This window comes from Psittacula echo (genome assembly GCF_963264785.1).
Source record: "Psittacula echo genome assembly, chromosome: 2".
In the NCBI taxonomy this organism is placed as follows: domain Eukaryota; kingdom Metazoa; phylum Chordata; class Aves; order Psittaciformes; family Psittacidae; genus Psittacula; species Psittacula echo.
In genome coordinates, this window is record NC_137737.1 from 21780657 (window position 1) to 21806556 (window position 25900).

At 37.9% G+C, this 25900-nt stretch overlaps 1 protein-coding gene across 2 annotated transcripts in view; it reads left to right on the top strand.

The window, feature by feature from the left end:
• The window catches only part of LOC308218173 (ubiquitin-conjugating enzyme E2 E2), a gene marked incomplete at both ends in the record, with an annotated part of 320704 nt that overhangs the window by 151413 nt on the left and 143391 nt on the right, over positions 1 to 25900 (top strand). The window contains one exon of one of the 2 annotated variants that reach the window (XM_080611911.1): positions 22537 to 22669. The exons of the other annotated variant lie outside the window; for it this stretch is intronic. Coding sequence (XP_080468037.1) covers positions 22537 to 22669 — 133 coding nt within the window. The remainder of the gene's footprint in view (positions 1 to 22536; positions 22670 to 25900) is intronic. 2 annotated transcript variants of the gene reach the window in all.

Consider the following 25900-nt stretch of genomic DNA (forward strand, 5'->3'; position numbering starts at 1 on the left):
TCCAGAAATCCCTTCTCCCCTTGTAGCTCCTCTTTCTAAAGGTGTATAAAATTGTACAGCTTTCTTGTGTTTACTTCTTCTTCCTATTGTCCTCAGTTGTGACAGCCCCTTCTAGAGATATGGTTGAGCTATATCCCCTCTAGTGGCAAGCATGCTTTTGCATTCAACTAAACAAAATACAAAACTGTATTTGTGAAGAGCTTAATTTGTACTGAAATCAGTGCAAAGTCCTTTCCAGTTTTGTTAAAGCAGGACTGGGACAAATGGTGAACATTTTTGAACCTCTACAAGGAAAACCTGAATTCCAGAATATATTCCAAACATCAGTTTACCAGGGGCCTGTACTGCCAATTACCTGTATTCAACAGGAATAACATTTACCTTATGACTGGCATAGTAGGCTTTGTAAGAGAAGTTTTGCCACTATTTCACCATAGCCCTGTATTTTATATTAGAGCCTGTAACACAAGAGGAAGAGTTGGAGAACTTGTGCATACCTGAAATCTTTACCCTTTTCCTCACCTTTATTTTTTATCCCAGATCCAGGCCAAAAGTCCTGGATAGAGCTAACTGGTGCAATAATCTCTGAAGCATAATGTCTAAATAAGCCTTCCTCCATATGGATAGAATTTGAGTCCACACACAGGATGAGGAAATCAGTTGAATTTAAGTGATCAAATGGCACATAACTAAAGGTTTCTCATATTCAGAGTTTCAGGGTTTGCACTTCTTATTGTTAGACACCAGATAGACAGTGTCTGAGCACACAAATCAGTTTTTATCTACATGGGAAAAGAATTTCAGGCTCCTTCTAGAACTTTTATTTTTTGGGATGACTCTCCAAATAGCGTGAAGGAAGTTCAGTCTGATGACTTTTGACACAGCAATTATCAAAAGCATGAAAATGGTAAGATTTAGAGTGTATTTCAGTGTCAAGCTCTCAGATGTTTTCTTTGATATGCTTTGTCTGTTTGAAGGTAAATTCTGAGCTCTTAGTTAAACATATAATTGGAATATATATATAACATAATTTCACAAGAGGATAGTGGTTTAAAAGTAGAACATATTTGGGAAGTCAAGGACTTGGCAGTGTTCATTTCACAGAGTTAGAACTATGACACATACATACAAAAATCATGAAAATGCAAAGTCAGCATTAATCAGCTCTAACAACTTCATTTCCTGATTTGATACGGCTTTGTAGATATGTGACAAACTTACTACATTTCCGATGCAAGTTTTTTGTGTTTCAAAGGTCAAACATTTTACTTATATTGCATTCGTAATCAATGTTACATTTCATTTGCCAGCTGGAAATTTACTTTGACTTTCTGTGTTAGAGAAGGGAAATGGCTGTGAGCTGTTTTTTGGCACACTACCATAGTTAGGAACAAGTAAAGTAAGGAAGAAGAATGAACTGAGTAATTTCTTGCTTCATGAAATTATTAAGTAAGGACAAGAAGATTGTATTTGTCAGCTCCTCTGTGTATGTGACAAATGCTAAACACATTAAGTCAGCAAATACATGCTTTCAGCAAATAGGTGATTCTAGCTGCTGATGCCTAGGTCATGTGTTTGCTTGTCAGCAAGCAGAAACCATTGAAGAGCTAATGTGAAAACTTAAATAAAAACAGGTGCATCTTCTCTTACAGCGTTTTATTTTTGCTTAAAAGGGTAGTTATCACAGCATCTGTACAGAGACTAGTCCCGCTCACTCTAGAGGTTGCACTAATGTAGTGGACCCAGTTGACCATGCAGATATTTATTAAATGGAAACCATCAGGATACAGAAAAACAAGTTACCTGAAAAGGAGTCTGAAATGTGTGCTGAAGGGTAATGCATTTAGAAGCTACGAAATAGTTGTACTGATTTTAGAAGCAATACATGGAAGAAGCTCTTCCTCCATAGCCACAGGCCTGACATGTTTGCCTGCTGTCAGTGAATGTGCGTGATGGTCTGATGTAGAACAGGAGACAGTACAGTTGTATTTCTCAAACGCCCACTTCAAATATGAGAGAGAGGCTTCAGAGTTTATACTTTAGAATGAAAATTTTAGATGACTTTACGTCATGATTATTATTTTTAAGAAAGTTAACATAATTTTAAAAATAGTAAATTCTTAATTGAGGCTTTTTCCTCTTGACTTTGAGAAACACCATAGCTTTTCTACACCTCATGGTAGGTGTATTTGGCTCTGTGAGGTGCCAAGTGTCTGCTAAGATGAATAGATCTGTACACAAGCCATTTTTGGCCTATTTATGAGGTCAGACAAATCTTTTCCCTTCTACAGATTGACAAAGTACAGACCCAAGGTGTTTGCTGAGATATAAATAAGCAAGTTGACTGACTTTGACCAGCTACATCTTTTTCCCCATCTTGTAATGAAACTTTTTCATTTTCTAAATTTGAATAACATTTTGAAATGCAGAGGTTTTGCCTACTGCTTTTTACTCCCATTCTGTTGCCTTCTCTGAAGAAAGGAAGCCTTTTATAGGGTTTTCTCTAAGCGGAAAATGTCTTTTGCATTGAACCTGTGAGATACTATTTTATTTTTCTGGTAATGTATGTGTATTTCTTTACATCAGATCACATTCTGACAATAATGGTCTTGGAACCCATATGGAATTTTGTGTAATTATGTTTATCCTGCTATTTATATTTTTACTCCACTGTGGTCTTACATAATCCACTTCCATGATTTAAAAGAATTATATCTATAGTCTTTTATTTTCCTAACGATCTTACTGAGACAATTTTAATCCTTAAGTAAGCACGTACAACACCACTGAAGTCAGTGAAATTGTACCATGACAACATTTGGCCCATTACTTTAATTTATGAGAGGCTTTTTACATATGCATATATTAGAAGAAGGATTTTTTCATTCTGCTACAAGCAGCTCTGGTTGGTACTGGTAAACTCTCAAAAGACTATATATTCTGTAAGAATACACTGGGGAGCATAAGGAAAAGTAGGTGTTTATTTTAGTTAAAATTAAATCTTCAAAATGTGTCTATCCTCATAGAGTATTATGAATTATGATTGTCTGGTTTCTTTTTTCATATAGAACAACATGATAGAATTCTAGCATCACAGTATGGTTTGGGTTGGAAGGGACCTTCAAAGATCATCTAATTCAACCACTGAACATGGGGACATGGGCAGGAACATCTTTTCACCAGACCAGGTTGCTCAAAACCCCATCCTGCCTGGGCTTGAACGCTGCCAGGGATGGGGCATCCACAGCTTCTCTGGGTGGCCTGTGCCAGCACCTCACCAGCTTCACAAAAAAAATTCTTCCTTATATGCAGTCTAGATCAACCCTCATTCAGTGTAAAACCATTGCCCGTTGTCCTGACACTACAGGCCCTGGTAAAAAATCTCTCTCAATTTTTTTTGTAAGCTCCCTTTAAGCACAGAAATGCCACAGTACGGTCTCCTTGGAGCCTTCTCCAGTTTGAGCAACACCAACCTTTCTTCATAGGAGAGCAGTTGCATCCCTCTCATCATTTTTGTGGCCCTTCTCCGGACCCACTTCAACAGGTCCATGTGCCTCGTCTTGTTGAGCTGAATGCGGTACTGCAGGGGGAGTCTCACGAGAGCAGAGCTGAGCAGAGGGGAAGAATAACCCCAGATCTGGTGACCACACTTCTTTTTATGCAGCCCAGGAGACAATTGGCTTTCTGGACTGCAAATGCACACCGCTGGCTAATGTCCAGTTTTGCATCCACCATTATCCTCAACTTCTCTGCAGGACCGCTCTCAATCCATTCATACCTCAATCTGTAGTTCTGTTAGGTGTTGCCACAACCTGGGTTCAGGACCTTCTACTTGACCTTGTTGAACTTCATGAGGTTCACATGGGCCCACCCTTCAAGCCTCTCAGGGTTCCTCTGGATGGCATCCCTTTCCGCAAGCATATCAACTGCACCACTAGCTCAGTTCTATCCACAGACTTGCAGAGGGTGCACCCAATCCCACTGTCTATGTTATTGATAAAAATATTTGTCCAGTACAGACTGTTGAGGGACAGGTACTACCCAATTTGTGAGAGGAAAAAAAACAATAAAGAGTCTATGAAAGCCATTTTAAAAGATAAAGAATTAAAACATCATTTAAGACTTTCGAGTTACTTTGAACAGTATAGCATAGCTACCAATAAAAGCCACCTGTTGTGGTTTAAGCCTGGGATTAAACTATGACACTCACCTTACCAACACCCTGTGGTTTTGTGAGAGTATGTTCCAGCTGCTGGATGCACCCAGTCAACTGGGCTTCATCATTTCAAGTTACCTTTTCCCTAGAGCAGATTAACTTTGTGCAGAACTCCTTCAGCTGTTCCTTAGAAAGAAAGACTTGGTGAGATTTTGGTGCTGTCAAATCTGCCTAGTTTGCAGACCACTGTGGCCTACAAAAACATGTATAATCTCTTCTTTGTTGACTGAACTACATGGCCATACCCTTATGCAGAAGAAACATTGTAAGTGCAAACACAGTTCCTAAACAGTCAGGTGTCTTCTACTATTCAAAAGAAGTTTTTTTGTTAATTTATGTGAAGTTTCTCTTGATTCATATTTTATATTGCCATCTGTTCTGAAGCAAAGATGTCGATTTTAAGTATGTGGGTGTTTTACATTACATTGTTGCTCTGGTTGCATTCATGTGGTTATAGAAGACAAGTGTGATCCTTGTGATAATGGGTGTATTATTCCAAGCTCTGCTATTAAGAGAATTTATTCTGTGCATCAGTTTTCCTCTCTTAATACAGGAACAAAAAAAAAATCACAGAGCAGCTCAATCCGTGTATGAAAGATGTTATATTATTCATTAAGGGAAAATTGCCAGTTAAAGCACATTAAAAATGGTTCCACTCTAAATAGTGTTTATTCTACCCAGAGATAGAGATACAGAGATTTTGCTAGTCCAGTTTAAAGTAAATAGATTCTTATAATCAGTGAATCTGACTGAATATGTGCTGAAGTATTCTACTCATTAGAGGTACCACAGTCTGTTTTCTCATTTTCTTCTCCCTGCAGGATGTGCTGCAATGAGGCTGAACCTATTTCTATAGTTAAAAGAGTCAATTACAACAGACAGCCCCTAGCATACTAAGGTGTTGTAGTTGAGGAGGTTAGGTCCCTCCCTTCACCTCAAGATCTAAAAACTATCTCCCACTGTTGTGAGGTGCAGCAGATGCAGATGTCCAACACAGGACATCCTGGCTGAACAGGTGAAAACCTGATTGTAATGTTCCCCTGGTAACATTGCCTTGAATTCTGTGCCTGTTGTGGGTACTGATCATATGCTTTGTACCCACAAAAAGCAACAGCACCCCCTGAAAATCCAACACGAAACTCTTAGGACTCGTTCTGAAATATTCCATCCTTGGGTAATAGACTACTCATTGCTGAACAGAACTCAATAGGCCTTGCTTATTAGTGTCTTCTGGTAGTGTACTGGCTGAAAAATAGTGCTATAAAAGAAATGTATTTCAACTCCTGGGATGCAACTTTTCACTTTATGTCAAAACCAGGAGGCTGCAGCTTGAAGCATGGGTCTGAGAAGCTTGTGTCCTTAAGTAGCTTTATGTGCACAAAACATTGTTGTTCACATCTATATTCATTTTTGGTGCTAGGTCCTAATATTTTGTAAGACCTGAAGATAACTAATGACTCCTCTTTACAGTACTGTGAATATTTTCATTGGCATCACCAGGCAGAATTATTTGCAGCAACATGTTATTAAGTTTTAAATATTGTAGAGCAATGACTGCAAGCTGTGCTATGTGTGACTTCAGAGAAGTAACTTTATTCCCTAACACCTGGAGTGCAGGATTTCTTCTTGATGGCAGTGGGAAGCCCCACAGCAAAGCACTGGACATTGCTCTGAACCTTTCTCTTTTTTCTTCTGTGTGCCTGTATAAATAATGTTATTGACTGAATGAAGAACATTGCAAGCATGGATTGTCAAAGGGTGTGAAAACCTATGCAGCAATGGAACAGCTGCCCGTCCCAACTCCCTGATCAGGGGTTGCTTGATCAGTCTCTGATGAGGAGGTCTAGTGTGAAGTATTTTAACAAAGCAAAGTCTTTTGTTTAAAATGCTAAAAAATGTAGTTTCTGATTCATATTTAAATATGCATTTTTGAGCTGTATATTTTTGGGCATCATTGGTGGCTAGCATAACAGAACCTCCCCTGAAAAAGTAATACCAGTAGGCTTGTAAATGCATTTTCTGAAATTTGGAATTACAAACAACAGAGCAAGAATATTATGGTGAGTTTCACTTCAACTGCCTGAACATGGAGTAAAAGGTACAAGACCACTTCTGCTCATGATGTGATTATGGGGGTAATAAAGTATCAGTTGAAGCCCCAAACTATTTGAGTTTTATTTGATTCATTAGTAGCATATTAAACTGAGAAATGTATTTTGGTATTGAAATGTACACTCAGTAGCTATAACAAGTATGCCCATACCATATGTAATGAATAACTGTAATGTTTTATAGCCCACAAATGAAAAATACTTGTGGCTATTATAGGGAAACAGAGATGAAAAAGGATGAAAAATAAATCTTATTTTTTGGACAAGAGATATGTCAATACAAACCTTCTAATTCACAATGCTGGGAAATCCTAATTTGCCTATATTGGTAACCATAAATTGAAATTCTATTTGTGGCAGTGCCATCTAAATTGCACTAAATCTTTCCTGTCATTTTGTGGAAATGCATGAAAGTTCAGACATCAATATTAAATACAATAAGATGTATGGGCTTCTGAGTGTTGCAGGTTTTTAGATAAATTCTCCAAAGCCTGCAAAGCATGAAAAAGTTGGTTTTTGAAGGCTTTGTGCTATTTGTGAAGTAAAATAGTTTTATTGGGTATATGAAGTTAAAGTCAGAGGAATAAAATAAGACAGCAGCATCAATACGAGAGTAGTAGCTCTTGGTGTTGCTAATAATACTGCTTCATTTGCAAAAAAAATAGATTATTTTTAAACCATTTTTACTTCCCACTGTTTAGGGTGGTTTGTTTACCACAAAAACCGCTGGACAATGGCAAACATTTTAAAAGACACACTGTGTGTAATTTCTGTTTGTAAATATTATGATTCTGTATTTAAACACAGTATTTACCATCACATCCGAGGAGGCGGCTGGCCACTCACATTTCTGAACACCCCTTATTCACACAATCGTGTTTATGAGGAAGATAAATTTACTTTACCTGTCAGTTGGCCAGAACCACAGTTTGCTGATTTTCAACAAAAAGGGTATTTCTTTGCTCTGGATATTTTAGGAGGGATTTGCTGCAGGGCAGGGTGGGTTTCTGAAAGAGGGTATGAATGTTAGACATTGGTTTTATTTAGGTAGTTTCTGCTGGCGTAGCACAGCAAGGAGCACTGGATGGGCACACTGTTAGAGGGCTAAAAAAACAAACCCCAAAACACTACAGTAACTAACAGAAAGTTAACCTTATCTTTATTATCTTTTATTATCTATGGTTATCTTTCCTTCGGTTTACCGATTCATTTTCTTATGTCTAGTGCTACTCTGTTTGACCTTTTACCTCTACAGAGAAAATATTCATGTATAAGTGTTCCAATTTTTTTCAGTTTGAGTCCTGAACCCAACAATAATCTCTGCTAGTGATAAAATTACTTGAAAATAAGTGTAAAAATGCAAACGAAAATAGAAACATTCTTTAAATAGGGAATATTAACTCATGGAGGAATGTACATGAAAAATGTAATAAATCTAGTTTTGTCAAACAAGTTAATAGACTTCCCAAATTACTGCATTCTCTTATTTCACACAGGAACTGACATTTCAGTTCTGAATGTCAGGGAATTGTATTGAAATTGTTCTGCACAATCTCAGACCCCCGCAGAAGCGATAGGAATAGAAGTCAACTGACAAGTTCAGTTCGTATTTCTGTGTGATTCTAAAATATTGCTGTAATGGAAAAACCCTGATCAAAGGGACCACACCACCATTCACCGCTTTTTGCTTTTGAATGTTTGGGGCTTTTTTGATCATCTGAAGGTGCACTTTTAGAATATGTTTCCTAACACAATAAACTGAAAACAATTTAAAGTAGGTCAACATAAATTTGAATGTACAATTGCACATGCAAGATTCATTTTTTTAAGAAGACCCACGAAAAATGAGAGATTTTCGAACTGCAAGCACAACCACATGCACATTTTAAGTGCTTAAAAGTGGCTCATAAGTGCTCTTTTTTGTGTATTTTAATGTACTGAAGTCAGTGGTATTTTATCTCTGGCATCACTGAACAGCAGATCAACTCTTGAGTGCACTGGATTGAGCCTTTGCTTCCCAGGAAAGTTGGCAAAGTTCCCAGTCAGTCACAGCTTTTCTGCATTGGGGTTCAATACACCTAATTTGGTAAAGAAACATGTAAATCCCTTCTGTATCTTTAAGAAAAGAAAAGTAATATATAGGGGAAACAGTGCTCATGTAGGCTTGGTTCCATTTCTTCTGATAGGAATTTCATCTTAGGAGGACATGGGTACAAAATTCAAATGGAAAAAAACTCTCCAAGATCTAGCAGCTTATATATCAGAAATTCTTTACTGAGAGGGTGGTGAGGCACTGGAATGGGTTGCCCAGGGAGATTGTGAATGCTTCATCTTTGGCGGTGTTCAAGGCCGGGTTGGATGAGGCCTTGGGTGACATGGTTTAGTGTGAGGTGTCCCTGCCCATGGCAGGGGGGTTGGAACTAGATGATCTTAAGGTCCTTTCCAACCCTAACTATTCTATGATTCTATGATTCTATGTATTAAACACTGCCAAGTTGACTACTTCCTTGTGTACATCGCGTCTTGAAGTAATTCAAGGTCAGTTGTAGACCCTATGGGGTCTCTGTTACACAAGAGTGTCTCTTGACTTGAGTTAAAATCTACAGGAAATTTCTGTATTCTGACATTTTCCCTAACATATTTGACACATTTTGTAGAGATGTTTGTTGGCATGCCCAAGTGCCTTCAGTGGGTGAGGGGGTGCTCTCCTGAGCACAGCTCCAGTCCTCCATATGCTATACATTTAGCTTTAAATACAGCATTTATGTATTTTGAGGGATAACTTGATAGTGCTGCCTGGGGGAGAAAGCAATGCTTTCATGCAAAGATTGTCACGGGTGGTGGAGTGATAGCTGAAAGTAGTTGGCCTTATTAAGCAGAATTCCTGGAGGTGTTTACATGTCTATGTAGTTGTAAAATAGCCTTTCTTCAGTTCTAGGGTTTTTTCCGCTTTCTCCCAGTTCTGTGTTTCAATATATATTGTTATGTGAGAGCCTTTGTATACAAAAAGATCAGGAGCAAAGACTAAACCCCATTTGTGTTACTCGTGGTTAGCTCAGTTGCTTTTAGTGTGTCTACTTGAACAAGTAAAATAAAAGATGTAATTCCAAATCCTTTTACTAACCATCGGGGAAGAGTATTCATTGACCATAATAATATCTTAGCAGAGTACAAGATGTCGTCTATAAATGATACACATTTTTTAGTCATTAAGTCACATTAAGCAGTTCTAAGTTTTGCCCTCAGCATAAGTAGTCTCTAGCAATTGCATCTGTCTCTTCAGTATGCAGAGAATATGAAAGGAAAATTGTGTTTTACCCTATTATCTAAGAAATTGTGAAGCTATAAAAACAGATTACTATTAACAAACAACATTTTCTTCAAAAGGCTGTGCATACAGTTGTGAGGAAACAGATGCTCTCACTTCCAGAATTATACAATTGGCAAGTGCATTAATTTTGAAAAAGATTATTTTGAAGGCATAAAACCCAGTAAAAGTACAGAAACTGTGACAAGAATACATACGCACAGTGTTGTGATTCAGTATGATTCAACACAGGAACACTTTCTTCCTCTTAATACATAAATTGGTATATTTAAATCTTTCTCAGGTGAATAGGTTTCTGCTAAATTATCACAAGCACTACAGGTGAGCCATTGCTGAGCTTCCTCATACCCAAGTTATTAAACAGTAATATGGCTTGAACTATCTCCACCATGCCTTTCCTCTGCATAAGAAAAAAACAGGACATTTTTTCTGTTAAAACACCGAATATGGTGTTTTTGAAGAGTACATAACTGATCATTACAGCAATTAGCAGATATATTCCTAATTAACCTGCAAATAAGACAGGCAGCTGCCTGGCATGTGTTCCCATAGCATTCTCAGGCCCTCAACCAAGAGCTAACACAAGCAGCTGAAGAATATTTCCTCCTCCATCCAGTCAGCATTGCCAGCAAGGCTGCAATCAGCAGTGCTATTCTTATGACTTAGGACGTTTGTCCGCTAAGAAATGGATTCGTAAAAAACCCTATTCATTAGATGCAGACCACCAAAGAGCCTCCAAGTATGAGCAATTTGGACAGAAGCCATCTAGGCTAGCGGTGAACCCAGACACCACAAGATGAACATTTCTGTAGCTCATAGCCATTTGCTCCAGCTGTTTGCTTTGAATATGCAAGACTTTAACAAGTATTGATTAGGATAATAAAGATAAGTGGTAACACGTGATAAAGATAAGTAGTATAACTCTAGTGTTCATGGGTTAAGCTATATGGTATTTTTGCATTGTGAATATCAACATGACTAGTGTAGTGTTCTGTGGTTCTCCTCGTGGTGGTAGCTCTGACTCAAACACTGACCATTTGTCACTTAATGCACACAACCAGTAATATTACAAGTGAATAAACAATGATGAGAGCAGGTATCACCGGCAGCTGAACCGAGGACATGAGCTGGAACTGAAAATGGGAAAGAAAATAGCACAAATGTAATTTTTATCATGTAAAAAACATCTGTGTGAGTCAGGATTCCAAGTGTTGTTGCCAAGGAAATTGTAATGGCAATTTCAACTGTTGCTGGTATTATTTCTTGATATAGGGAACATACACTGTGATTATAACAAAAAAAATGAACCAACAAAAAAACAAACAAAACAAGTTTTACATATACATGTGAAGTTCAGTGAAGTTTCATTCTTGTATGACAGAGACATTGATTACGACATAAAGGTTAGAATGATGGCTCTTGGTTGCTAATTAGAAATGTCAATTTTAATTAAACAAGGCATCATTTCTAGAGTAGGTCATGTGTGAGACTTACAGCAGTAAAAGTCTAACTTGAAACCTTGAGAGGGATTTTATGGAGCTCCAAGTTCTCTAACTCCAGCTGCAAACGGATGACTGCTTTCACAAGCAGGTACCTACACATTGGTTGTTTGCCTTCCCATCACGAGAAAGAGGTTGAGGACTTCTTCCAGCCATACACTTTCATTATGGCTTTCAGTTGATAAGTGAGGATCCTTCTCTTCTTGAACCAATTTTGCCATCATCTTTCCCAGGACTACTTTCCATCTTTTCATCCTAAAGCTCTTGAATAAAGCAAGGGAGGAAACTAAGCCATTCATAGGGAAGGATTCTCTAATCAGAAGTCCTGATCCTGGGAGCACGGGGGAGGTCTGTGTACTGAGAAGAATGTAGCCTCAGTTGTCACCTTTAGTGGAAAGCACATTAGAACAACCCCATTCTCATAGTGAAGTCTGTGGCATAATCACATTCTGGGACTGTTTTAGCAGGGTGACTTGATAACTTCAGGTCTGACTTTGAGTTGATTTCCAGCAACCTTGGAACAGAAAGCTTGGTTCTTCATAAGCCTCTTCCTAACCTCAGCCCCAGAAACTCTCCCAAAAGATCGTACGAGAAGATCATGATGGTAGAGAAATGAGAAATTTAAGTATGTTGTATTTTGTATTTACCCTTCCATGGATCCAGAGAAGGAGTATGTTAAAAAATCTTAACAATATTCTATTCCAGTAGAAGTGCCATTCTCACATAAACACTCCTCAAGAATTTGCCAGATCTCTGTTTATTTCAGCTAGTCAGTCAAGTGGTATGAATTGCTCAGTCCTCACAGACACTGCAAAGAAAATTACCTATAAATGGTGTTTTCTTTGGATAAGTCAGAATGTAGCCCGCAATGTGGGCAGTCTCAATCAAAAGTTGAACCATTTTAAGGTCTCTTTCACCTCAGACCTATGGCTGGTCTCCGTATTTGAAGTAAGAGAATGATCTCAAATGAAGAAAAAAGGCTGTGAAAACGTGTCTATTTGCCAGTAATTTCCACATGTGTTTTCTTCTGTTTACCAGAGATCTGGAGAAATAGGACTGCCTCTTAACTAAACTGAGTAAATAAAAGGAATCTGCTTTTGAAGTACATGGATTTCAGAATCAAATTTCCTTTCTCTGTGCCTGTTGGCTTTATAGGCTTGTTTACTCAGGAGGAAATGACTTGTTTTATAACGTGTTTAACATCATGTTAGTTAATCTGTGCCATAATACAGAGTTGTTTCCTTGTGTAAGCAGGCATTTCACATGTAAGCATGTGTGAATGTCACACTGAAAAGAGGAGAATCTGTATTCAAGCCTGTTCCTCTGTTTACAGGATAGAGAGAACAGACTTGCTGGTTACACAGCTGTCTTGTACGTTTGAGATACCTCCTTCTGTAAATACTAACTTCTTTAAATTTTCTTCTCATTGATTGCCCTCAATATTTTGGGACAGCTTTACAAGCAGCTTGTGTAGAAATTAAAGACTCTTAAAACATCACAAAAGGAAATCTCAGAATTCAGCCCCTCCGATATCCAATTATCCTTTTTCCATAAGGTTTCAAATTTTCCAGGCTTTGGTTTAAACAACTGCCTGGAGACAGGATTATTGAAGAGGACAGTCTTGAACAAATCAAAGCTTTTTATAGGCAGTTGGATAAATCATTTCCAACTAGGAGAAAGATAAAATGACTACTGGTTATATGGAAAACCAGCTTTCTGAGGAGAATATGCAGTCATTGAAAAATATTACTGCCTAACTTATAGTATTCATAATGATCAGAAAATGTGTGTGTACATGTATTAGAAATAATCCTGTATAAGTCATTCTCAAGTACTGAAATGGCCAACTATTGCAGAATAACTTTACACTAATATTTCTTGAAGTAAGGTACTGTAGAGGCCTTTTTTGGTTAAGGCTTTAAAAAAATTCTTACATGAAATCATCAGTCCCTCATTAGAAAGTAAAGGAGACATGAGCCGGAGTCCAGCTGATCTGTTCACTGCTAATACATTGTGCATGGTTTTGGGGTTTTCTTTCAGTTTGGTGGTTGGTTTTTGGTTTGTGGGGTTTTTTTTTCATTTTTCATCATTTCTGATGACGAGCAGGAGTTTGGAATCAGTTTTTAGAAGTGATCAAATTAACATGTCAAATGGATTTCAAATCACAGTATCACAGTATGTTAGAGATTGGAAGGGACCTCAAAAGATCATCTAGTCCAATCCTCCTGCCAGAGCAGGAACACCTAGATAAGGTTACATAGGAATGTGTCCAGGCAGGTTTTGAATGTCTCCAGAGAAGGAGACTCCACAACCTCCCTGGGCAGCCTGTTCCAGTGTTCTGTCACTCTCATTGAGAAGAAGTTTCTTCTCAAGTTTAAGTGGAACCTCTTGTGTTCCAGTTTGTACCCATTACCCCTTGTCTTATCATTGTTTGCCATTGAGAAGAGCCTGGCTCCATCCTCATGACACTCCCCCTTTATATATTTATATACACTAATAAGGTCCCCCCGCAGTCTCCTCTTCTCCAAACTATAGAGACCCAGCTCCCTCAGCCTTTCCTCATAAGGGAGATGCTCCACTCCCTTAATCATCTTTGTCTTGCACCCACCCGTGACAAGCTTTTGTAGGCTGTTGGAGCTGGTCTGCTTTAGCCCTGTCTACCTCTCTGTCCTGCATTGCCTCTTGAGGTTTCCACAGAAACTAAAATGTCAGTGCTATTTTGAAGAGTACTTTCTTTCCTACTACACTTCTTAAATCTTCCAGTTGCTATGGGGTTTCTGTACTATCTGTCTGCACTCAGTCATCTCAGCCTTTTAAGTTAGATTTAGTATTTAAAAATACAGTGCCTGATGGTGCCACCCCACTTTTGTGTGTCTGTTTCTCTTAGAAAAGATAGAAAAGTAAATTACAGCTGTTTTGGGAAAGGGGAAATGTTGTGAAATTAAAAGGTAATTACATTCTGAAAAATAAATGGCAATACTGGGAAATAAAAAAAAAAAAACAAAACAAGGAAAAGAAAATTCAGATTAACATGGAAATAATATCACTTGGCAAGTTGCAGGGTTGGAGGTCATATTAGAAGGTCCCAGGACAGTTTTGTGTTGGTTTTTTTTTTCTTTTTTTGTAATGTTTTTTCATTCCTTGTTACTTGTGTTTTCTTCCTTTGCTAAAATATGAGTACAAATCATGCTTGACATAATTTACCATAGAGGCAAATCAGACTGATAAATATTTTATCTTATTTAAACTATACAGTCCATTTCTGGACTGTAAAAAAGCTGGAACTAAAGTTGGTATTACTTTAAAAGAAAAAGAAACAAAAGATGTGTCAAAAGGGAATCGAGCCTATATATGTGTAATAGGAGGCAAATGGTTGTTTCCGGCTCTGAAAAGGAAAGCCTTCTTGTGAAGGGTTTTATGTAATTTTCTTCAGCTGAACAAAGTGGAGAATACTTAACAAAATTGCCATTTTTAAAATCTCATTGTGAATACTCAGCATGCTGTGATCATACACTGTGTAATGGTGTTTGCAATGAATAAATTGCTGTAGATACTATAATATAAATAACTATTTTGTGCATTAAGAAGCAGTTCTCTCCATGATGGCTTCTATCTCAGAAATGCTCTGAAGACAGGACCTTAAAGAATGAAAGCATCAAAGTACTCTTTGAATAATACCAGTTTGCTAAAGTGCTAGGATACTTTTAATAATTTTTAGTGGTATTGTTTAGAAGTGAATAATAAAATCAACTAAGTGGTATTGGCTTGGATCTATTTGTTATTTTTACTGTGGCCAAAACTTACTAATTTTTAACACAAGAAAGCTTCAGCAGCTTCAGCCAAAAAATTTTAATGGCTCCAGTGACAGGAAGGCAGAGAATATCAATCAGAAGGAAAAAAGGATATTCCTCAAACAGACTTGGCACACTGGCCTGGTGTGCTGCGAGTTTGTTGCAAGAAATAAAGTGGCAGGAAGCCCCAGAGTTAAACTGCATATTGCTTTGGGTGATAAATGGACCTCTATAACACCTTGCTAAAACTAGAGAAGATTGACAGTAAAAAAATGTCATACCATACTGAGTTCAAGTGCTCTCCGTAAGCACAAAAAGAGGTATCTAGCTTTATCCTGTAATACATTACTGCTCCTTTGACAGTTCATTGGGATCAGTTTTCCTAAGTATTCTTCCAATCAAGTTTACCACAAGCATGTTGGTTCCATAGTGTAGATGAACATGGTAACTGGCTTCAATAAAAAGCACTCAATAAAAACAGGATATAACAACTTTGAAGGAATTGTAGCGTAAGTTTGAAAAATGTCTTAATATCCTCCTCCTCTTACTGCTTGCCTAGAAGTACTCTTTTTTTTTTTAAGTTTCTTATGAGAAGATGGTCTCAATCAAAAAACTGGAAGAACTGTAAAAAAGTCTGACCCAAATTTTTCAGGTGAATTCTCTCGCTGTAATGGAAACTAAGTGGTATACAGGATTTGTCTGAAGTTTCTCTTTCTGTCAAAACCTTTCTGAGTGACAAGTGGTCTAGTCACTTCACCCTCAGTTTCCAGTATGAATAATTAAGCCTTACGAAAGACACCTATTCAAGAACCTTTCTTACTTCCTGTAGTTTTACTGATCTTCCAACACACTTAAGACATAAATTCCGAGTAATATTGGAGTTGACCAAAAATACTGGATCTAGCATAGACCCAAATTTGATTGTTAGAGCATGGAAAGCCAAGCTTTTTCATGACATATAGCACCTATTTAAAGTAAAATTAACATATCTTTAAAAATGTATATATATTGTTAATTTTCTTAGAGTAATTCAGATCTCTTGGGCCTCAAATTTAATGCTGAAAAATTTCTAGCTTTGGTATAGGTTATAACTAGTAAGAACTATGAGCATGTTCCAGCATTTTAATAAAGGCACTTTTTGCACCATCAAGAAGAAGGAATTGAGATGGAATGTTCAGCAGATTTTCAGGAAAAATAGAGATTAAGAAAAGCTTATGCATTTCAAAGGTACAGATTTGGGGAGGGTTTATTCTTTGATGAGAGTTTAAGTCATCAATATTATAGCTGAAGTAAGCACTTATGTCTAATTCTAAAGAGGTTTATTTCTTCAATTGTTCTTTGATTTTACTGCTTGGAGACTAGCCTGAGAATGTTATTCGTAGCAGAGGTGTTATTAGCCATACAACTGTGCCCATTGCCACAGGCAGTCTCAGTGCTCACTGCTCTTTGGTTTTGTTTTGTAGAAATGTATTCGTTTGGCTGCTGTGGCAACTGTTTATTACATACATTTATAAAAGTAGCTACTGATATCACTGTAGCATCTGAGTAGGCAGCTGTGACTCCCTTTCCCTTCCCTACACCACTGTTGCTCCAGCACCCCCTCTGCTTGCTCTTCATTTTCTACATCCCTGAAGAAGGGCAACAGGGAAGGAAAGAAACAATGAGTAACTGCTGTACTGTAATAAAATTCCCCTGCACCATTTTCCACCCCCTCCTTTCTGGAGAAAAGATGAAAAATAGGAGGATGTGTTGGTGGCTGTTTATGAGAGAAAAAGAAAGGGCATGTTAGGAGGAGGAGGATCTGCATGTACCCGAAGGGAGGAAGGCTCCACTATGATGAAGGAGCAATGAATTATCGCCATACAGAGAAGGGGTTGGAGAAAAACCACCCTCAAGCAGAAAATAGAAAATACAGGTTCTATAAAGAAGGATTGTCAGTAAAAAAGGAAGAGAAAGGGTAAAGGCTCAAGAGGCGGTGGATCAGGTGTGCTTCCGGAATGGAGAAGACAGAGAACTGGGAGAAAAGCAGAAGAAATTCAACACATAACCAGTGCTGCTGCACTGTGTATCCATTCCAAAGCCAAAGACAAAAAGCAGTGGCTGTGATGCCAATGCTTCCCAATGGCACTATGTTTGCATTGTGTTGAATGGGGCTCAGCTGGGTGTGCAGGTGGGTCTGAGTCACCTGGTGATGTTAGCATCTGCATAGCACCTGGTGACTTCTTCTCAAGTTGAGGTTATTCAGCCACTTTGCCAGCATAGTCCCACTGCTGGTTTCATCAGCTTGTTCCCAAGCAAGTGGACAGCCACGAGATGTGATACATTCCGAAGCAACACTTTTGCTTAGGACCAGTTTCAGTATTGCCACCAAGTTCAAAACAGAAAGCAGAGGTATATACTGGGTTTATTTTAATGAGGCTTCGTATGAGCTTCTCAAGAGATGTATCTCACTGAAAGCTGAATCTGCAATCTTTTGTGTTGTCACATCCATCCTCTTCCCTCAACAGCTGTGCTCTTTAATTATTTTACCAATCTTCCAATACTTTTGTATCCACTGTAACCTCTGGGCAAGTGGCTTCCCAGAGGCATTCACGGAGCACAGCTAGAGGCAGGATCTGCTGCAGCATAACTGTTAGATGTGTGAGAAGTGGGATTGCAAGAAACTGACTTGTCATACTTGTAAACAGAGAGAATTCTGTGGTAAGCTGTTCTCCTCGGAGAAATCTCTTAAACAGTCAGGTAAAGGCTCCATGTAATAAAAGGAAAGGAAGAGGAAGAAACTTGAGTGTATCTCTCTTCTTTTGCTGTCGCATGTTACCAAAGGTGGTTGAGAGGGACTGTATCCTCCATGGACTGTACTTAAGGCAGGGGAACCCCAGTTCTGTCTGCTGAGGCAATTCAGATTAAACAGTGCAGTATTAAAAATGAAATGCCATAGACAATGCCATGGAATATGTAGTATATTAGTATAATATCCTGGTCCTGCTTTATCCTACCATGTTATAAAGGATGAGGATAAAAATGAACTTAAACTCACCTAGTCCAAAAGAATCTTTCAATTTCTTTCTAAGTCTTGAGGAATAGGAAGGCCTCCCGATCATCTCACTTTCCTTTTTTATTTGGCCTGATCACTCCCACCAACACATCAGTCATGTGTTGGATCAAGAAGGAAATTTAAGTTACAATTCCTTATCTTACTTCTTTGGTTTGTGCTACAGGACTACCTTTCACCTGTGTTAAAGGGTACAGTTACACCTTTATAGGTGGATACCAGCAAGATTGAGAGACCAAGAATGGGAGGGGAGACATAGAGCTAGTTTTCACTTTTCACATCACACTATGAGGTTATGCTACCTCCAGTTATAGGCACTGCGGATGCATGTGATGCTTCATCAAGAAATATAAGTTAGATTAGAAAGTAATAACATTATTTTTACTAATTTATTCCATATGTCTACTTGATAGACAAGGAAATAATTTTTTTACCTTCTGTATTTACTTTTTTTGAGTTATTCTCTGGAAATTAAGCAAATTTGTGTACAAATCACAGCTCTGACAAAACTAAAGATCAGCTGTACTTTCATAACTTCTCCAGATAAGTTTTCATGTGGTATGTCACATAGGTGCTGTTGTTTTCATACAACTCTCCTAATACATTATTTTAAATTGAATATTTTAGGATATTCTAACTGCAGGGAAAGCTTGATGTTTGTAATGTATTGTACTGGACAAGCACTTTTTGGCTGCACTACTTTCAAGTCAGCCTGCCTAAAATTTGTTGAGGGAATAGAAAATATTCAGTGCATTAAGCATTAATACAAAATGAATTCAGTTATAGCAGCATTTAAAGTATTTTGGTACTAACTGTAACTGATGTACAAACATTTCACCTCCAAGTTGGTTTGTGGGAAGTAGTGGCAGAAATAGAATATATCAGGAGAGGCAAAAGAGAGTAAAATAAAAAGGAGACAACTTTACACATTTTGGCTCTTTTGTCCTGAATTTCCTATGCCCATATTGATGTCATTGTGGAAGAGGAAGAAGGCTGGCTATATGTCCTCCCAGCTCTTCCAGCAAGCAAAGCCTCCCCAGTAGCTAAAATAGGGTATTCTGTGGAGTGTCTGAAGAGCTATGGGGGAATAATGACAGCAGAAAGCTAGCTCTTGACAAGATATTGTTAACTTCAAGTCTGCAGGGCCTTTATGCTCAGCTGCACCTCCTTGGCTTTATGTTACAAATTCCACCTGGGAGATAACACTGGAAACACAGGGAGTACCTTGTGCTTCTCATTGGGCTCCTTGATTGGTTCATCCTGCAGTCACCGAGTTTTCACATCAGGGCTCAAGCTGGAAGGCTGCGGTGCTGCTCTGACAGCAGACCTGACCTTCTCCTAACCACCTTATCCTTACAGTTCAGCCACTTCCACCTGGAGCTGCCACAGCCACCCTCATTTCCCCCCTGAAGCTAATGGACTTAGCAGTAGGTTAGTAGCAGACAGCATGAGCATGCTCTGGCCCTGGGTCAGTTTTGTTCAAGACAGATTTAGTCTACCCTTTGCTGAGTGGGTGCACATCTCAATCTGTCCTTCCAAAGATAACAGAACTTCAGGCATATTTGGTTTGCTTTCTTTGAGATCTGTTGTTTGGTTGCCCATAACATTAATAGAGCTGGAATATAAACCATACTGAATGTAAACCATTTGGGCTTCAGTGTGCTGGGCAGATATCCACATAGGAGAAGGGCAATTAAATCTTCTTGCATTACAACCCTATAGAATAAGGCTCTGGCTGAGGTCTTGCACATATGGGAATTTTCTCTGGTGAAGCCTGATGAGTCGTTGTTCTGGTTGCCAATAATATGGATAAATAAAAGGCTTAACAATTAGGAAAGAAGGAAAACAAAGATATACACCTGTCAAACTGTTTGTATTATTAATGTGCAAGTGAAAAAGCATAACACTTGTGTATGCTCTTGCCCTTAATACCAGCTGTTGCCTGTGCACATGGATTGGCATTTTACTTTGGCTCGACAACCTTGCTGCCAGCAAGCACGCTAACTGGCAACGTTGGTAACAGCAGTCTTCCCACACTCCATACAATTTGAGCTATTCTTCAAATTAATAATAATACTTAATAAAGCTTCATCTCTCATTTGCAAAGAAAACCTTCAATTAATGTTAATCAGCATCCTCAGAATGTGATCAGGCTGGGCTTGTAGCTGGACGTGCTGAAACAGTTCAACTGGCAGATGGAGCATTTTCCAACTATTCTAATTAATAACTGCTCATTTAAAATGTTAATGCAATTAAATAAATACACAAAACAAATAAAAATAATATACGTTATGAAAATGACACTATCAGAGAATGTTCAAATCAAAAAAGTGAGCCTCGGTCAAACCCAAAAAGGGCCCAACCACTGCTTCTTGGCTAAATAAGGTCTGAAAAAGACAGGACTTGCTTTTGTTACTTGCTGTTTCCAGCCGTTTCTCCGGGATCAACATTTATATCACTTCCATTTTAACCTGTTGGTATCAGCAGTGTCATTGCTTCTCCAAGTATTAGAATATTTTCCTGCAGAAAATGGGAAAGGATTTCCTTCATGTATTATGGGTGCTTTTTTTATGCAAGATTTAGACTGCCCCTGCTTCTTGTCTTTTATATTTGAACTAATTGCCTGATTTCTTTTGTAAGGGTTTTATTTTCTGTGAACCTTGTATACCATAGCACTGATGCAGGACCACATTTGTTTGGGCTTATAAAGAGTTCAATTAGACCTTTAATACCTAGTTCAGTCACAATTAAACCTTCCCTGTTGATTCAGGATTGGTCTTTCTAAAGGCAGTGGAGGTGTTTTTAATTATTCATTCTCTGGTTTATTTCTTACAGCAGTCTCAGCTGTGCTTTATTATTCAAAGGTTAATGCAAACTGAGAACTGGGTAAATTAAATTTGTTTGGCAGCTCGCAACCTGATGTATTATAGACACTGTGGAATATGGATGGCAACACTTCTGCTATTGTGACACTCAAAAAGGCATTTTTTATTTGTAAAACAGTTGCTAGTTTTGTTACTATGGCTGATAGAAAATGAAAGTTCCATAATGTTATAGTCTTTGTAACCCATTTTTGTTAAGAAACCACATAGTTTAGTAAGCCAAGCAGCATTAACAGCTACTATAGAAAATTGATGTAGGTACATGACTAATGAAGTACACCACGCAGCACTAAGTCAAGCAGTTGTATGCAGGGAATCATGCAGTCAGAAGTTTTAATGAAGGGAGCCCAAGGAATTTCAGGTGAAAGAGGGTTTTATTAACTTTCAGTAAAAAAAATGAATAGTTAAGCAATAAACATGACATGGTGTCATATGATGATTGTATGCCTTGTGTACATTGTGAGGCATGGAGCATAGCCAAGAGCTTTCATCTGTTCTACACATAGGGTTATTTCACAAACCCCTGCCTGCTGTGGAAATCTTTACTGCAAACATAGTAAGAATTGTTTCACAAGAAATGCCTTAAGACAATGCCACATCAGTTATTTGAAATATACACCAGCACCAACTTCCTCTCAAAAATATTAATCAGGTATCTAGAAGTTATCATCCTGATTGAGCATAAGTAAAATTCAAGTCCCCTATCAATGGCTGATATCAGCAGGCTATGTACTGAAAAAAAGCCTTCATATTTCTTAAGAGACCACCCTGAGTAACATATGTACTTCTACAGACAGGTGCTGTGTTGTGTGAAAGGAGGCTGTGTTGGTTTTTGGACGAGTCATGCCCAGGAGCTTTTATTAGGTTTTAATTTTATTTTTGTCAGGAATGGACCATGTGGGTGAGAGATTTTTCTCATTTCACATACAGGATTATGTTTTGTAATATCTTGTAATATTGTTTTAGTACTGTGTTTTTAAACAAGGACATTGAGTTTAATGGTTGAAGTGGATGATCTCCAGAGTTCCCTTCCAACCCTAACAATTCTGTGAATTAACCTGCTTCCTGTTTATAATATTTTTCAGATAGGGTAATATTTGCAGAGAAAAGCACTCTTCTGTAGTAGAGACTGGATTAGTAACTTAGAAAGTACATCTGCAAGGTTGTTTGTACCCTGCTCAGTCTTTAGTACAGTCTATGCTGTATAATAATGTGTGTAATTACACTGCTACTGACTGATGAAGTAGGTGGATGAAGAGGTAGGTGAAAACAGGGTGGCTTCTGAGGCAGGACGGTCACAAGACATCTCAGCAAAGTCTCTGTTATCCTTGCATTGTAAATACTTTACATCTGCCCACTAAAATATTTGAGATGATTCAGTCGGGAATTTTTTTGTGCTTATTTGAATAATTTATAATGTGATTTTAATACTTCTTCCTTGCTGAATATATCATTTCACTGATAGAGCTTAGGACACCAGCTACATGTTTTATCCAGGACTAACTTAATAAATGTGATGCACAATTTTAACTTATAGTAATAAAAGATACACACTTTTAACTTGCAAAATCAGCAGTACTACCAGTAGAGTATAATTGATGGAGTATATTCTTGATTGCATGTAGTTATTGTGTTATATTTTTGTTTTCTATTCTAGCGCTGGACCCAAAGGAGACAACATTTATGAATGGAGGTCAACTATACTGGGGCCTCCAGGGTCTGTATATGAAGGTGGAGTTTTCTTCCTTGACATTACCTTTTCACCGGACTATCCTTTTAAACCACCGAAGGTTAGTAGGAGGATATTAGAAGTCTGATAGGAGTCCTGTCGTTGTGATATTTTTGTGTGTGTGTATGTTGGTGTATCATTGTAGGATGAAACATAAAACTTTCAAGGCAATGAATATTTAAACTGAGCATTTTGATGGAAAGAATTTAAATAACTGCCTAAAATTTGCCCATATGTTGTCAGTTTAGCTGGATGGGTATGGATTTATTTAGCAAATGGTTGTATAATTTCAGCAGTTATTTATTTGATTTGGATTTGTTGCTAATGTGAAAGCATTTATATTTGAGTTGTACCCTTTGTAAGCAGCTGGATACTTAATCTTTCCTGTTAACCTATACCATTCACCAGGGGTCTATGGCAGTCTGACAAAAATATGCACCTTTTGCACTACTCCATATAAATTACTTCTGCAGATGCAAGATACGCTATTATTCATGATCATTGCCTTACATCAGTTTACTGGAAGAATGTGGAAATATGGCAGAGTGGGCAAGAAACAAGAGTGAAAGACATTCAGATTGGTTTCTAATGCTGTTAATAATGACACTAATCACAAACATAGAACTGTGTCAATATGATGATGGCATAGCCATGATTGAGTAGGCTCAGAATATCAAACAGGAAAATCTGGAATACTAGAAAAACAGAAATGGGATTAAATGTGGTAGTGCAGAGTGTTACTGATAACCAGTAGTAATAATTACGAGGGGGGGTGGGGGTGTGTCAAAACTGGGCTTTTGGGGGGGTCACAGGATTATTTCAGAACAACTATCTAATGCATCTGTAAAGAAGGCACATTCATAAGATGCATCCTCTGGCATTGCCTGTAGAAATAAGGAATTACCAATGTCTTATACGTGACACTTGTAAAACCTTATCTGGGAGACAGAGTGCAATTCTTAACACACATATTCACTAACAGGAACAAAAACTGGCAAAATTTACCCTGCAGGGCTGTTAATAGAATCAAATAAATTGATGGGCGTATCTTTTATGAAACAAAGTGAAAAGCAGTGAATTGTTAACCTTGCCAGCATGGAGAGTGAGAGCCTGGAACAGCTCCACGAGAGGAGCTATGGGAACAAAATTATTTACCTACTTTTTAACACATTTCTGAAAGGGTTGGTATGCCACACCAGTCCATAATAGAAGGGTATTGCATTAGAACAGAGAATAGTTGACGCTTATTTTATTACCAAGAGTACATTGTTGAAAGAGAAGTGTTTATAAACAGAACTGTAATGCCACTGTAGTAATATGTGTAGTAGTTAGCACTGATATTATCAGGAAAAGTTTTAAAAAAGAGAGATGTGAATTCAAAGTAAGTACTTGTCATTCTGTAAATTGGACTTTCCCAACCAATGACCTAAACATTGGTTAGCATAGCAGTATTAGAGATGGTCTAACTTTGTTAACTTTTAGCGTTCCAGTTTAGGGAAGCTTTGAGTCTTACAAGGGTTGCAGACCTTGTTGGCTGCACATTTTCTGATTTAGATAACTGTGATTACACAGTGAAGAAAGACATTGAAACGTTTTAACTTTTCCTTCAGTTAGTTAAAGCTTTGGGCACGCTGAGCTGGGGCAATGCACTATTCTTCCTTCCTCCCTCCCAGCCCAAGCCAGTCCAGGCTTCTCACTAACTATACAAAGTCTGTCTTAACAGGTCCATTTTGTTTACTTCTTTGCTGGTCTTATTTTGTTTGTACTAGCTGTAATGCAAGGGTTGCAAATTAAAATTATGTTATCTAGGGGATATTGGCATATGCACTATATTGATTATTGGGTATAAAATAGAGCATGGTCCAGATCTAATCTGTAAAGAACTAGATCGGAAAGACAAGTTGGAGGGATACATTTTGTCATTCTCTCTGTTGAACCTTTTGAGTGTTGAGGCAATATACACAATAGGCATCCTTTGAAAATAGAAGGTGAAAGTCCACTGTTTCACTGTGAGGTGAGGATTTTGTCAATCCACACTCAGTTGTGTTTGGCAACTGTGTTATTTTGAGACATGAGTAATGCAACTGTGCATTACTTATTAATGAAACATCAAGCAAAGAGGTGGTTCTTCTGCTTTGTAATAGATTTTGTTTGTCTGCCTTTATCTTGATGCCAATTGTCATTGTAAGAAATGTGTGCATATAAATCATATGAAAATGTACTGCTTGATAAAGAATGAGAGACTTGATGATGGCATATTGTATTACTAAAAGGCCAGTATTTGTGATGAGGGAAATTGTTATCTGTAAGAAAGTAATGAGTACATGAGCACAGGGGACTAATGTCAGATACAACTGAATGCTGCTAGCATATTTTGTACACATGGATTCTTATTCTATTCACTTCAGCCACTGCTGTAAATGACCCCTATTTTCAGTCCTGCCGTAGGATCTCTCAAACTGTTGCTATTTCATTACACATATTTTCCAGACCCTATGATACTGATTCATAGGTGAAAGAGTTTGGGAAATCTGTTTAATAAAGCATCATGGAAAGATGAGTGTCATAAGGTAGCTGCTGCCAGTCAGTATTGTTGAGATATGGTATATAAATATGTTCTCCATACGCTCATTTCTAGCAAAATAAAGGTAGTGGGTATGTGGAATGTAATATATGGCCTCACTGTATAGCGCTATCAGAGTCACTGGATATGGACATTTCTTCTTCACAGAATTTGTGATGATCAGTGCTGTTCTCAAAATATGTTCGTGGGTCCTAGGGTTATGGGAATAGATCATCTTAGATTTTTTTCTAAGAATAGTCCCACTTCTTATGGCTCTATTGTCTTAAAAAGTATAGAGATAAAGTACAAGACTATGGAATGTACTGAGAGACATAAAATGTATTCCTGAGTGTTGGCAAGATTACCTTCCTGTAAGTACATAGCAGAAAGGGTCCAATTCAGATTTCTCTCTATGATCAAATTTATACATTACTCCTGAGACTTCTGTGGGCCATTTTCATCCCACTTTTACTATGAAATAAGGAAACATTTAAATGAGTATTGTCAAAATTGATCTTCCAAAAATGTGACCACAAAAGACCTGGGAAGAAGCAGAAACTGTATTTCCCAGATGCAATTACTTGACCCAGCCTGAGATTCCAAAGGCAAATGCCCCTGTCACATAACATAGTTGCTCTTAAAGGGCCTAATCCAAAGTGTATTAAAATCTGCAGAAAGATTTCCACAATCCCTTTTCCTTATCCGGTGTCAGCTGTTGTGCACTCTGCT